We start from the raw sequence: 14,009 nt of genomic DNA on the forward strand, positions 1-14,009 counted from the left end.
AGAGCAGTACATGTGAAAAGGATCTAGGAGTCTTGGTTGACCACAAACTTGACATGAGCCAACAGTGTGATGCGGCAGCTAAAAAAGCCAATGCAATTCTGGGCTGCATCAATAGGAGTATAGCATCTAGATCAAGGGAAGTAATAGTGCCACTGTATTCTGCTCTGGTCAGACCTCACCTGGAGTACTGTGTCCAGTTCTGGGCACCACAGTTCAAGAAGGACACTGACAAACTGGAACGTGTCCAGAGAAGGGCAACCAAATGGTCATAGAGGAGGGAGAAAGGTTGTTTTCTGCTGCTGCAGAGAAGCGGACACGGAGCAATGGATCCAAACTACAAGAAAGAAGATTCCATCTAAACGTTAGGAAGAACTTCCTGACAGTAAGAGCTGTTCGACAGTGGAATTTGCTGCCAAGGAGTGTGGTGGAGTCTCCTTCTTTGGAGGTCTTTAAGCAGAGGCTTGACAACCATATGTCAGGAGTGCTCTGATGGTGTTTCCTGCTTGGCAGGGGGTTGGACTCGATGGCCCTTGTGGTCTCTTCCAACTCTATGATTCTATAGATTACCCCACCGTGTGATGCGTGGGACTGCCTCTGAAGACTGTTTAGGAACTTCAGCTGGTGCAGAATTGGGCAACCAGGTTGCTCACTGGAGCAAGACTGTTTGAGCATATTGCACTGATCCTGGCCTGCCAATGAGCTTCTGGGCCCAATTCAAAGTGCTGGTTTTGACCTATAAAGCCTTAAACGGCTCAGGACCGCAATGCCTCAAGCACTGCCTCTCCCCATATAAACCACCCCGAAATCTGCATTCATCCTCAGAGGCCCTTTTCCGTGTGCCTCTTTCATGAGGTCTGCAGAGTGGCAACTCGAGAACGGGGCCTTTTCTGCAGTGGCTCCCCGTCTATGGAACGCTCTCCCCAGGGAGGCTTGCCTGGTGACTTCATTATATACCTTTAGGCTCCAGGCAAAAATGTTCCTCTTTAACCAGGCCTTCAGCCATTAGACAATCCATGGCCTTTTAAAAGTGTGTTGGGTGTGGGGTGGGACTGTTCTTATGATTTTTACCTGTGATTTTTTAATTTGTCTTTTCTTATTATGCTATGTAAATTATGCTTTTAATGTTGTACCTCTTCGGATAAAGGGTGGCATGTAAATCGCAGAAATAAGCAATAAAACAACCCCTTCTCAGGCTGTGGGCCCCCCTGTGGGCCGAGCGAGTTCCGCTGCGCAATGGGGCGCTGCTTGCCGTACCTCCACCGCTGCGACCGGCACGACGACTGCGGAGATTTCAGCGACGAGAGCGGCTGCGTGTGCCCAGCTGGGGAGTTCCAGTGCCCCGACGGCCAGTGCCTTCCCCAAGCTGTGCTTTGTGATGGGAAGCAGGACTGTCCCACCGGAATGGATGAAGCTTTCTGCCCAGGTGAGAGCGGTCATCCCCCCCAGGTCGGTGGTGGGGCAGCTGCTTGGCATACAGAATGTCCCAGCTCCCGTCCACACACCCCCAATGTCCCCTCCAGTTAGGGCTGGGAGAGACCCCTGGACCCCCGAACCCTGGAGAGCCACTGCCAGTCCGTGCAGGGAATGCTGCGCTAGGTGGACCCCGAAGGTTTTGATGTTGTGCATTGAAGGTTTACAAGGTCCTATCAAGTGTATTTGGTAATCTTGCGGGGCTTTCCAGCAGCGCTGAGCCACAATCCAGGTTTATCAGGACGGCCAATGCCATTCAGATGTTTCCTGCGGGCTTAGGGTTTGCCTTTCCTTCCCTCCAGATCTTCCCCCACCATATCCGGCCTGATTATTTTCAGTTTCCTGATCTGAATTAAAATTTAAAAATTCCTTCCAGTAGCACCTTAGAGACCAACTGAGTTTGTTATTGGTATGAGCTTTCGTGTGCATGCACACTGTGTATCTGAAGAAGTGTTCATGCACATGAAAGCTCATACCAATAACAAACTCAGTTGGTCTCTAAGGTGCTACTGGAAGGAATTTTTTTTATTTTGTTTCAACCAACATGGCTACCTAACTGTCACTGATCTGAACTGTCACTCTGATGGGTGTTATGGAACAAGTGCTATTGACCGATTGTTATTTATTTCACAAAACGTGTGCATTGCTTGATTGTTTTTAAAAAAGCTGAAAGCGGTTTGCGATCGATTGATGGATTGTTAATATCCCACCTTTTTTCCGGACTCACACAAATTAAAAACAACACAGATAAAATACGAAAGCTACCTTCTTGAGGCTTTCAGCAACTGGCAGTCAGCAGCGTTGTAGCCTCCAACTATGGAGGCTGAGCGGAGCCATTTAGGTCCTCTTTAGTGGGTGGGGGAGCTGAAAATAGGGCCAATATATTTCACATCTGGCACCCAATGTGCACCTTGGGTTTCAGGTAGTCGTCTTCTATGGCGATCCCTCGTAACCAAGTAGGATTGTCTTCCATGAATACGGTCTTAACAGTGAGTCTGTAAGTGATTGTGGAGGCCAGTTCTGGATCCACACGTCCTTCCACAGTGGGGACATTGGGAGTTGATCACAGTGAGAGTTTGCCAAGTGTGCCTTCCTCTTAGCACGTTTCTCCCTTGCGTCCTGAGTTCAAGCATCTTCAAAGCCCATGACACCTTTGGTAAAGGCTGTTCTCCAACTGGAGCACTCGTAGGCCAGTGTTTCCCAGTTGTCAGTGTTTATACTACATTATTTAAGATTGGCCTTGAGACAGTCTTTAAACCTCTTTTGTTGACCACTAGTATTACGCTTTCCATTTTTAAGTTCAGAATAGAACAGGTTTTTTTTGGAAGACAATAATCAGGCATCTGCACAACATGACCAGTCCAGCGAAGTTGATGTTGAAGAATCATTGCTTCAACACTGGTGATCTTTGCTTCTTCCAGTACACTGATATTCGTTCGCCTGTCTTCCCATGTGATGTGTAAAATTTTTCAGAGACACTGTTGATGGAATCTTTTGAGGAGTTGGAGATGGCTTTTGTAAGTGGTCCACGTTTCAGATAGTACATGGGTAGACGAGTCTAAAAAGCCTGGAACACAAATTTCCACGGCCCGCTGGCAGCTCTGGTGCTCATTGATCAGAAGTGATGTGTTTAGCATTAACTCTGGAAGGGTAGACTCGATTCTGACCAAACTAAGCCTCCTGAGAACTGAAGGAAGGCACTAGAATGAGCGAATGGTGGGCTGGCCTTCACCATACCCTCCCCCCCCCCGCAGGCCGTGTGACATGTGCCCCTGGGCAGCTACCTTGTCCGGATGGCACTTGCGTGAGCCACTCCCAGGTGTGCGACGGCATGCACGACTGTGCCGAAGGCGCCAATGAGAAGCCACCGCACTGCCCGGTGCCCCCGACCACACCTCCGGCAGCCGCCGTGGCCCCCAGTCTTCCTGCGACTCACCCGTCCCCCATCAACAGGACTCTGGGTAAGCAGGCTCCATGAAACCCAGAAACCGAGAGCTCCTTCCCGGTGCTGAGTAGCACTGCCTAGTGGGAAGGGCCAAGGCTGCTCTAACACAGCTGTCGTCAGCCCCCATGTTTTGATCTAGAGTTCCCAAGAGCTCTTTCAAGTTTGGGAGAAGCATGTCCACCAGTCCTACATCTCTCAGTTACCCACTGAGGTCGCTGCTGCAACAGAGAGGCCTCGACCTCAGCTTGTGCATCTTCCGCACCCAAGCTGGCATGAGCAGGCAAAGACTAAGCCTGTGTGCCAGTTGCCTCTGCTCTTCCCTCTTCACCTCTCTTCTGGTCCTGGGAGACAGTGGGGCAGGAGAGGTGGGGGCAGGAGGAGGAGACACAGGGAAGCCCTGGGCTCTACAGCACCCTGACACCTCTCTCCCCCTCATCCTGCACCTGTGCTTCACCTTCCAATCCTGCTCTCACTCTCCTGACTCTGACTCTCGTCTCCTGGCTGTTACAGGCTCCCCCAGATCACTGATCCCTTTTTCCAAGCCAGCCTCCAATCTCCAGTGTCCAGCCAGTCCCTGACAGGATCCTTGGGGATAATTTTTCTCCCAAGCAGGGGTGAAATGGGAATGTGTCATCTCCCTGCACTGAAGTCTCTGCTATTTGGGTTGCTTGGTGGCCCTTGCAAAGGGGCTGCAATAACAGCAGATCTTGCGAGATCTCATGAGATTTCAGAGGGCACCCATGGGACAGCTGCCCTTGGGCTTCTGCTGCCTGAGGTGGCTGCCTTTGTCTGGAGCCTTGCTCTGGACGCCTTGACCTCTCTGCCTCTCTCTCGTCCTGCCCTCCCCACAGCACCACCCTGCGGCCGCTACGAGTTCCACTGCCACAGCGGGGAGTGCCAGCCGCGCGGCTGGGTGTGCGACAACGAAGCCGACTGCCTGGACGCCAGCGACGAGCTCCAGTGCAACCGCACCTGCGGCCTGGACCAATTCCCCTGCGCCCATGGGGCCGAGTGCATCCACTACAGTCGGCTGTGCGACGGCGCCCCCCACTGCCAGGACCACTCGGATGAAAGCGTCGACACCTGTGGTGAGCAGATCCTGACCCCATGACTGGGGCTCTCTGCAGACGACGAGAAGGGCTGGGTGGACGATTCCTGCGGGGGCGGGGTCAGACTAGAGAACAATAGAAAGTGTCCTTTCCTACTGCATCACGGTGTGGTACGCTGGTTTGACATCAACTGATAGGAAGTGCCTACAGAGGGTGGCGAATACGGCACAAGATATTATGGGCTGTCCCGCAAATTCGCTGGATGAAATAGCGGAAGAACGTTGCCTCAGGAGAGTGAGGAAAATTCTCAGGGATGATTCACACCCTGGTTGGCACTTTCTTGATCTCCTGCCCTTGGGCAGAAGATATAGAACCAGGATTAGTCGCGCCAACAGGGTAAAGAACAACTTCTATCCCTGGGCCGTTAGGCTGCTGAATGAAAAGATAACAACAGGGCAACTGACTTTCGGGTTTGGTGGGTGTGCATCAGTAAACGAGGGGAATTAAGACGAAGAGAGCTGAGTGGGGGGTGCTTGTCTAATCTCACTGCATACAAGTTGTACAAGTGACAATAAAGTATTTCAGTTCAGTTTCAATGTGGAAATGTGGAGAAGGGGCTGTAAGGTGGGGGAAATGAGGAACCGCCCTCAGCCTCTCCAAAGGGACCTGTGGGGGCATCTCAGGTGCCCATCTCGTCGCTGGTCCTGTCTCCCTGGGAATAACCCTCCTTTCTCTTTCCTGGCACAGGCTCCACGCAGATCCCACCCTGCCCGGGCTTCTTCATCTGCGACAACCGCATGTGCATCAATGTTTCCCGGGTGTGTGACGGCTCCCCAGACTGCCCCCAGGGAGAGGACGAGATGGCCTGCGGTAAGGAGCCTCGGGTGGCCCTCGCCTGGCGGGGGGCTGGAATGGAAGCGGGGTGAAAAAGGACCCTCTCACGATATCCCTTGCCCAGATTTGAGACTCTTGCTCCCTTCCCTGGCCAGGAAGGAGAAGAGGGGCTTTGCTGGGCATCCAATGCGCTTGAGCTACCCTCTGCGTAAAAATCGATCCAGTTTTGAAAGCAAGCTTCTAGTCCTCATGAGAAGCCGTTCGAAGACGTTCAGGCAGAGGTTTCTGGGAGTGTGGGAGGGGCCTGGGCGTGTTAAGCAATTCCCGGTCCTCCCTCCCCTTCCCCAATTTGTTGTCTTCGTTGTCTCTCTCTTTGCTGCCCCCCCCCCTCTGTTTCTGGCAAATGTATTTCCAGGGTTGCAAAATCCAAGGCAAGGTAGAGTGAATGAGCAGACACAACTGCATGCCCGGCTCAAGTGGTTTTCATTTTATTTGTTTATTTCTTTGTTTGTTTTCTATTTCTATGCTGCTTTTTATTCAAATAAATCCCAAAGCGGCTTACAAGCAAAAGATAAATAAAACAGAACGAAACATCATGAATACAGCATAAATCGTATAGAATACTTAAGAGATGATCAGTGAAACAATCGCAAACGAAACAATTACCATCTGTGTAACGCTATTAACAAAATAAAACAAAAATAAGCATCACAGTCACACCAAAAATCATGTTATAGGATTCCCAAAGCATGACAGCATTAATGTCTATAAAACAATATCACCAACATTAACAAAATAGCGACGAAACAGACAAGACAAGCCCTATTTATCCTGGACGTCACGCGTGTGCGGAGGTTATTTTCATACACAACTGTGTGGAAGGATCGCACGGTTTTCCAGGGCTGATGTTGTACCATCATAATCAGAGATGACTTGTCTCTGAAGACCAGTTCCTAGGAATCACAAATTGGAAGTGCGGTGTTGGGATAGGGTCCAGGGCCGGATTTAGGTTTGATGAGGCCCTAAGCTACTGAAGGTAATGGAGCCCTTTAGATGTCCAGCTGTCCTTTGTCAACAACAAACTGCCACTGTTTTTTTGTGTTGAATATACGCTATATGGTCATTTATGGACCTAATAGGTATCTCAAGCCATTTGCACATGCAGAATGTAGGCACCCTATATATAGAAATGAGCAAACCAGGGATATTTTAGGTAGCAGGCTAGCAGGCAGGGCCCATGACTTACATCAGGGGTCAGCAAACTTTTTCAGGAGGGGGCCGGTCCACTGTCCCTCAGATCATGTGGTGGGCTGAACTATATTTTGTGGGGGGAAATGAACGAATTCCTCTGCCCCAGAAATAACCCAGAGATGCATTTTAAATAAAAGCACACATTCTACTCATGTAAAAACACGCTGATTCCTGGACAATTCGCGGCCAGATTGAGAGGGCGATTGGGCCGCATCCGGACCCTGGGCCTTAGGTTGCCTACCCATGACTTACATCATAGGAGCCTACACAACACAAAACACTGCTGCTGTATGTAGGTTTTATTTTATTTGTTTTTTTATTTTTTTATTTTGGAAATGTACATCCAGGTGTGTTTTTTTCCTTTAAATTTTTTGGGGGCCCCCAAGAGAGTGGGGCCCTAAGCTACAGCTTGTTTAGCTTATACGTAAATCTGGCTCAGATTGGGTCCTTTGCCTGGGCTTCCACTCAGAGTCTGGTCTGGTGGGTCCAGGATTCTGGACAAGATCCAGCAGGCTCTGCAGATGTCCTTACACGACGCAGATGATGTTGCACTTCCCAAGGAGCTGACCGAGGGTCTCCTGGTGGATCTTGTGGGGGCAGCTGCCGATGAGAACCAAGGAAGGCTTCTTCTGCCCCCCAATGGGCTGGGGACGGCTGGGGTCTCCTCCTCCTCTGCTGGCCCTCCTGTGATGCTCATGGCTTTCCCTTCTGACCCACACAGAGAGCCACGTGGTCCGTCCCGGCGAAAGGAACCAGACCGCGGGACCCTGTACGGAGTACTCCTGTGGGGATGGCACCTGCATTGCCTTTAAACAGGTGAGATTGGGGGCCGTCTCCCCTGCGCAGATGTTCTTCCCCCCACAACCACCCTAAAAGGTCTCATTTCACACGACCCTAAGCCCTGGTCCTGTCCAGCCACCCATCCAGTTCACTTTCCCATCTACAAAAGGGATCTCAAATATTTCGGGAAAGAACCAACGGCTCAGGACTGCGATACCTTAAGGACTGCCTTTCCCCAGATTTTGCGCTCATCCGAGGACCCTCTTTATGTCCCCCTTTTGCCAAGAGGTCCGGAGGGTGGCAACACAAGAATAGGGCCTTTTCCATGGTGGCTCCCCACTTATGGAATGCTCTCCCCAGGAAGGCTCACCTGGCGCCTTCATTACATTCCTTTTTACCCAGGCCTTTGGCCATTAAATAATCTATAGGGGGCAGGGACTATAACAATTATTTTTGTATTATGCTATGTGTTATTATGATTTTTATTATGATTTTATTATTGATGCTCTGTAAAACGTGTTCTTAATGCTGTACAGTGCCCTGGGATCTTTAGATAAAGGGTGGTATATAAATTGAATTATTATTATTATTATTATTATTATTATTATTATTATTATTATTATTATGGTGTGAGACCCACAGACCTTGTTTGGGTTCTTTTCCATAGAAAGAGAGGCTAGTGGTTGAAGGATGTAACAGACCAGAGAAGTTGTTAATGTTTGATGCTGTATTGTGCTTTTAATATTTTGCTGGGAGCTGTCCAGAGTGGCTTTGGAAACCCCGCCAGATGAGTGGGGTGTAAATAATAATAATAATAATAATAATAATAATAATAATAATAATTTATTATTATTATTATTATTCCCCAACCAGCTTTGACCTCCTACTGTTTTGGGCTATTTATTTATTTATTTATTTATAAATAATATTTATTGAAATTTTAGAAGTTACAAAAAGAAAAAAGAAAGATTAGACATAACAATATAACAAAATACACAAACACAAACAAAAACACCACATAAAACATTGAATCAACAAAGTAAAACAAAAAGAATTAAAAACACTTCCAATATTTCTAATCTTAACTTTCATGCACTTGTTTCATTGACTTCCTCACGCCTCCCTTTTTGTATTCCACTTCAATTAATTATTTCAGCAAGTCCTTTCCATCTTCATCTATTTTTTGTCTTATAATTAATTTTAACATATTCTGTCTAACATTCTGCCAAAGCCACCTAGCTTCATTCCACCTTTTTTCTAAAGCTCCTTAACTTTACAGTATTTCTGTAAATAATCTTTAATTTTTTTCCAATCTTCTTCCACCGACTCTTCTCCCTGGTCTTGGATTCTGCCAGTCATTTCCGCCAGTTCCATATAGTCCATCAACTTTGTTATGTAGTGAAGTTTCACCCTGGGCCAGCAGGGGGGATACTGTAGATAGTTTTCACTCAGGTCTGTAGATAGTTTTCACTCAGGTCTGTAGATAGTTTTCACTCAGGTCCACGTCAGTTATTTTAGGCGGGAAACTCTGGGTGTTGTTGCTACAATGTTGACAGCCGGCTGTCTATAAAAGCAGGCCGGCTGAGCTGCTTGCTAGTCAGTTCTATTCCAGCTTACAAAATAAAGAGCTGCTTTGGAGAAATCACTGTGTCGTCTGCTATGTCAACCCACAACTTAACAAACTTCATCTGCCATTCTTCCCGGGTGGGTAAATCTTGTGTCTTCCAATACTTCGCGATGAGTATTCTTGCTGCTGTTGTGGCATACATAAAAAAAGTTCTATCCTTCTTTGACACCAATTGGCCAACCATGCCCATTTAATCATAGCAGATTTCACCATTTCATCCTGAGTATTCCATTTCAACAGCAAGTTATACATTCTTGACAAATTTTTAGTTTTGGGATCTAACAATTCTGTTTCCAATTTTGATTTTTCCACCTGGAAGCCAACTTTTTTTATCCAAATTATATGCTTCCATTATTTGGTAATAATGGAGCCAGTCTCACACTTTATTTTTTAATTTTTCAAAGCTTTGCAATTTTATTCTATCTTCAGCTTGTTCCAAAATTTCCCAATATTTCGGCCAATTGGCCTCCATATTGAGTTTTTTCTGTGCCTTCGCTTCCATTGGTGACAACCATCTTGGGGGTTTATTTTCTAACAAATCCTTATATCTTATCCAAACATTAAACAGTGCCTTTCTAACGATATGGTTTTTAAACGCTTTGTGTGCTTTGACCTTATCATACCACAAATATGAATGCCAACCAAATACATTATTGAAACCTTCCAGATCCAGTTCATCAGTGTTTTCAAGAAGCAGCCATTCCTTCAGCCAACAAAATGCGGCTGATTCATAATAAAGCTTCAGGTCTGGCAGGGCAAATCCACCTCTTTCTTTAGCATCAGTTAATATCTTGAATTTTATTCGAGGCTTCTTGCCCTGCCAGACAAATCTAGAAATATCTCTCTGCCACTTCTTGAAACAGTCCATCTTGTCCAAAATTTGCAAAGTTTGAAATAAAAACAACATCCTTGGCAATACTTTCATTTTTATCACAGCAATTCAGCCTAGCAATTGGGCTACTTATTTAATTTATTTATTTATTGAACTTATACCTGAGGTCTCAGGGTGGTTCATGGGGCGGGGGGGGGGGGGAATCACAATATATAAAATCAAAATGAAAACAATAACCCAATAACACCCCACCCCCAAAAAATGATTCACAAAATGGGGGGACGTGAACCTCATGCGCTGCCTCGAGCTCCTTGGAGGAGAGAGGGGGATATAGGTGGAATTCATCACCACCATCATAAATATCGGAATGAATCTTCAATGAAGACCAGGCCTCCAGGCAATATTTGTGCGGGCAGATGCTGTATTCGGAGGGCGTCTGGAGGAGCCCCGAGTGACCCCCTGCCCTCTCCCCCCCCTGCCCCCCAGGTGTGCAACGGCCTGGCCGACTGCGCCGATGGCACGGAGTCCTCTGGCTGGCTGCCCTCAGACGAGCGGGACTGTGGCCTCTGGAGCCCCTGGGCCCCCTGGAGCTCATGCAGCCGCTCCTGCGGGACGGGGCTGCAGGTGCGCCGGAGGTCCTGCACCCGGCGGGCGGACGATGTCCTTCGGCACTGCCTGGGAGAGGAAGCCCAGGCCCAGCAGTGCTTTGCGGTGGCCTGCCCAGGTGAGAGGGGTTGGGGGGTAGGAGGGAGGGCAGCGGGAGCAGAAAGGCGGGGGAGCAGAGGAGGGAGCTGTGGGCAACTGCAGGGGTCCTTGGCGCTGAACCAGGGGAGAAGTGGCTCATAGACAAGGAAAGGGGAGACCTCAGGAATGGGTGTTTTCAGCCAGATGCTGTCCATTTTTCATGCTCATACAGTCATACCTCATGTTACTTTTGCTTCAGGTTGAGCATTTTCAGGTTGCATCCCGCGGTGACCCAGTAGTACAGGAAAGGGTTACTTCTGGGTTTTGCTGCTTGCGCATGCGCAGACACGCAAAATGACATCACGTGCATGTGCAGAAGCGGTGAATTGCGACCTGCGGGTTGTGTTCTGCTCATGTTGCGAACAGGCCTCCGGAACGGATCCCGTTCGCAACCAGAGGTACCACTGTGTGTGTGTGCATATATATATATATATGGTAAAGGACCCCTGACAGTTAAGTCCAGTCACGGACAACTCTGGGATTATGGCGCTCATCTCGCTTTACTGGCCGGCGTACAGCTTCCGGGTCATGTGGCCAGCATGACTAAGCCGCTTCTGGCGAACCAGAGCAGCGCACGGAAACGCTGTTTACCTTCCCACCGGAGCAGAACCTATTTATCTACTTGCACTTTGACTTGCTTCCGAACTGCTAGACTGGCAGGAGCAGGGACCGAGCAACGGGAGCTCACCCTGTCGCGGGGATTAGAACCTCCGACCTTCCGATTGGCAAGCCCTGGGCTCTGTGGTTTAGACACCCCACATTTTTCTGTGTATAAGACACCCCCATGTATAAGATGACCCCTATTTTTTGAGCCCCAAATTAAGACTTCCCTCCGCTCCCCCGTGATTTCCATAGCACTACATTATATACTGCATCTTATAACATTACCCAAATTTATATTCAAATTTCCATTTGTAACCACATAATGATTACCTTACAAGTGCTATATTAATTCTGCTAACATTTTTAACTGTACAGTGATCTTTAAGATAATCTATAAAAATTTCCCATTCCTTAATAGATTTATTATCTCCTTGGTTTCTGATTCTCCCTGTCCATTTTGCCATTTCGGCATAATCCATCATCTTGATTATCCCCAATGTTTAGTCGGAATTGTCTTTCTTGTCAATTAAATCCCTGGGTTCGAGTCCTACCAACTAGATCTGGAGGAAACAAGTTTGCTCCCTCTTCCATTTGACAGCTCTTGAGATATTTGAAGACGGTTCTGCTATCTCCTCTCAGCCTCCTCTTTTCCAGTCTAAACCTACCCAGCTCCTTCAACCGTTCCTCATCAGGCTCAATTTCCAGACCTTTGATCACCTCGCTTGCCCTTCTCTGCATACCAGGATTTCCTTTGCTGGAAATCCCACCCACTGCCTGTGAGGTCCGTTTCTCCGCTCCCCCCTGCCCTGACGCTTTCGCTTCTCCCTTCCGTGCAGTGGACGGCGTGTGGAGTGAATGGGCGACGTGGTCCAACTGCACCCAGGACTGCCGTGGCGTTGTGGTCCGGCGGCGAGAGTGCCTGCCCTCCCAGAACGGGGGTCGCCACTGCACAGAGATGCCAGAGGCTTTGACCAGCTCCATTGAGATCGGTGAGTCAGTCTGGGGAGCGGGCAGAGGGAGGATAATGCTGGGTGAGACATCATAGAATCGTAGAATTGGAAGGGGGCCCCAGAGGTCTTCTAGTCCAACCCCTTGCAAGGCAGAAATCTCAGCTAAAGCATCCCAGACAGATGGCCCTCCAAGCATTCTATGGCATCATAGGAGAAGGGAGTGGAGCTGCTTCTTCCTCTTAAAAAAAATAGACTTTTCAGATATATACATTTCACTGATTTTACAATCATTTTGACCTTTTAAAACTCGGCTTCCTTCCCCCTCTTTCTGCAGTTCCTCAATTTTATTTTTAATATCTTCTGCGTATCCAAATTAACTTATTTATTTATCTTCTTTATATATATACTCTTACATAGCTGCAGGTTATTACAATAATCCTGTCCATGTTTTTATCTGTTTGCAGTTTATCTGTAAATATTCAACAAACCATTTCTGTTCTTTTATACAAAGTTTGTTATCTTGATTTCTTCTGGTAAGTTTTGCCATTTCTGCATATTCCATCAGTTTTTGTATCCATTCTTCCTTTGCTGGGACTTCTGCTTCTTTCCATTTTGGGGCGAGTGGCGTTCTTGCTGCTGTGGTCGCATACGTGAAAAAATGTCTATACAATTTAGGTAGTTCTACCCCTATAATTCCCAAGAGAGCTGCATTTTTCTTGGCCTTCTGTGGACCATGGTGTTTTTGGCGGGAGGGGGGGGGGGCTTAGGTGGCCAAACTGGCAGTGCCCCGAACTGGCAGCCCTCTCTGCTCCCCTTTGCCCTCTGCAGAGCTGTGCCAACGGGAAGACTGTGCCAACGCCTCCACCTGCCCCGGGGAGCTGGTCAGCCGGCAGTGTGCGCCTTGCCCCACCTCCTGCGCCGAGCTCTCCAGCCGCACGCGGTGCAGGAAGGACCGGCCCTGCAGGCCAGGTAAGCAGGGGAGGGGCAGGGAAAGGCGGCTGGCAGTGGGGGGGGGGGGATACGGTTTAGTTCCAGTTCAAGAGCGAACCCGATTCACACTTTCTCAACCGGTATGCAAGCCAAACCAAACTGTGGTGCAGTGGTACCTTGGTTCTCAAACTTAATCCGTTCTGGAAGTCTGTTCCAAAACCAAAGCGTTCCAAAACCAAGGTGCGCTTTCCCACAAAAGGAATGCAAAACGGATTAATCCGTTCCAGACTTTTAAAAACAACTCCTAAAACATGAATTTTGCTATCTAACGAGACCAAAATGAAAGCAATAAACAATGTGCCACAGTCACACAATCAATCCATCAGTAGCTGAACTGGGTTCCACACAGTCAGTCACAAAAACAAAAGAGCCGCAAAAACAGAAAGGCAAAATAAATAGCAAAAACAGACAGACCTCAGTGTAACAATCAAAATGGAAGCGGAACACTCAAAACAGAGAACATTCAACTTCCAAAGCAGCTACCTGCAGCAAGGGACAAAAATGGTTTTTAATGTTTTAAGCGCTTTTAATTTGCAGCACCTTGAATGGTGGTTGTTGTTTTTTATAATATATTATTTTATTATTTTATTTTTGCTTGGGGTGGGATAAGCATTTAATCAGGGTGGGGAGTAGTTTAATTTGAGCACTATTGTTTCTTGCTTTGCTCCTATTTTTATTATTCTGTTAAGTTATTATATCGTTTGTATTTTGCTTTTTAAGGGGAAGGGTCAGGGCTGCCTGGGAGTGGGCCTCAGCCAATAGAATGGCTGGGGCAGGTTCCACAGGGGGGGATGTATTGGGACACCCAATCTCAGTGATCACGGGCAGGAGGAGGAGTTATGCTAAGACCAGACCATGTCATTACCGAGGAGGCAGGCTTAGTCGTTTTCTGAGGACTATCCCTGCCTCCAGGTCTGGTCCTGACCGGATGGAT

At 47.9% G+C, this 14,009-nt stretch overlaps 1 protein-coding gene across 1 annotated transcript in view; it reads left to right on the forward strand.

The window, feature by feature from the left end:
- The window catches only part of LOC307227146 (SCO-spondin-like), a 181,490-nt gene that overhangs the window by 53,750 nt on the left and 113,731 nt on the right, over nt 1–14,009 (forward strand). The window contains exons 28-35 of the mRNA XM_079996268.1: nt 1,193–1,423; nt 3,225–3,431; nt 4,267–4,503; nt 5,212–5,334; nt 7,271–7,365; nt 10,275–10,512; nt 11,972–12,124; nt 12,914–13,054. Of these exons, the coding sequence (XP_079852394.1) occupies nt 1,193–1,423; nt 3,225–3,431; nt 4,267–4,503; nt 5,212–5,334; nt 7,271–7,365; nt 10,275–10,512; nt 11,972–12,124; nt 12,914–13,054 (1,425 nt within the window). The remainder of the gene's footprint in view (nt 1–1,192; nt 1,424–3,224; nt 3,432–4,266; nt 4,504–5,211; nt 5,335–7,270; nt 7,366–10,274; nt 10,513–11,971; nt 12,125–12,913; nt 13,055–14,009) is intronic.

This window comes from Podarcis cretensis (assembly GCF_951804945.1).
Source record: "Podarcis cretensis genome assembly, chromosome: 12".
In the NCBI taxonomy this organism is placed as follows: domain Eukaryota; kingdom Metazoa; phylum Chordata; class Lepidosauria; order Squamata; family Lacertidae; genus Podarcis; species Podarcis cretensis.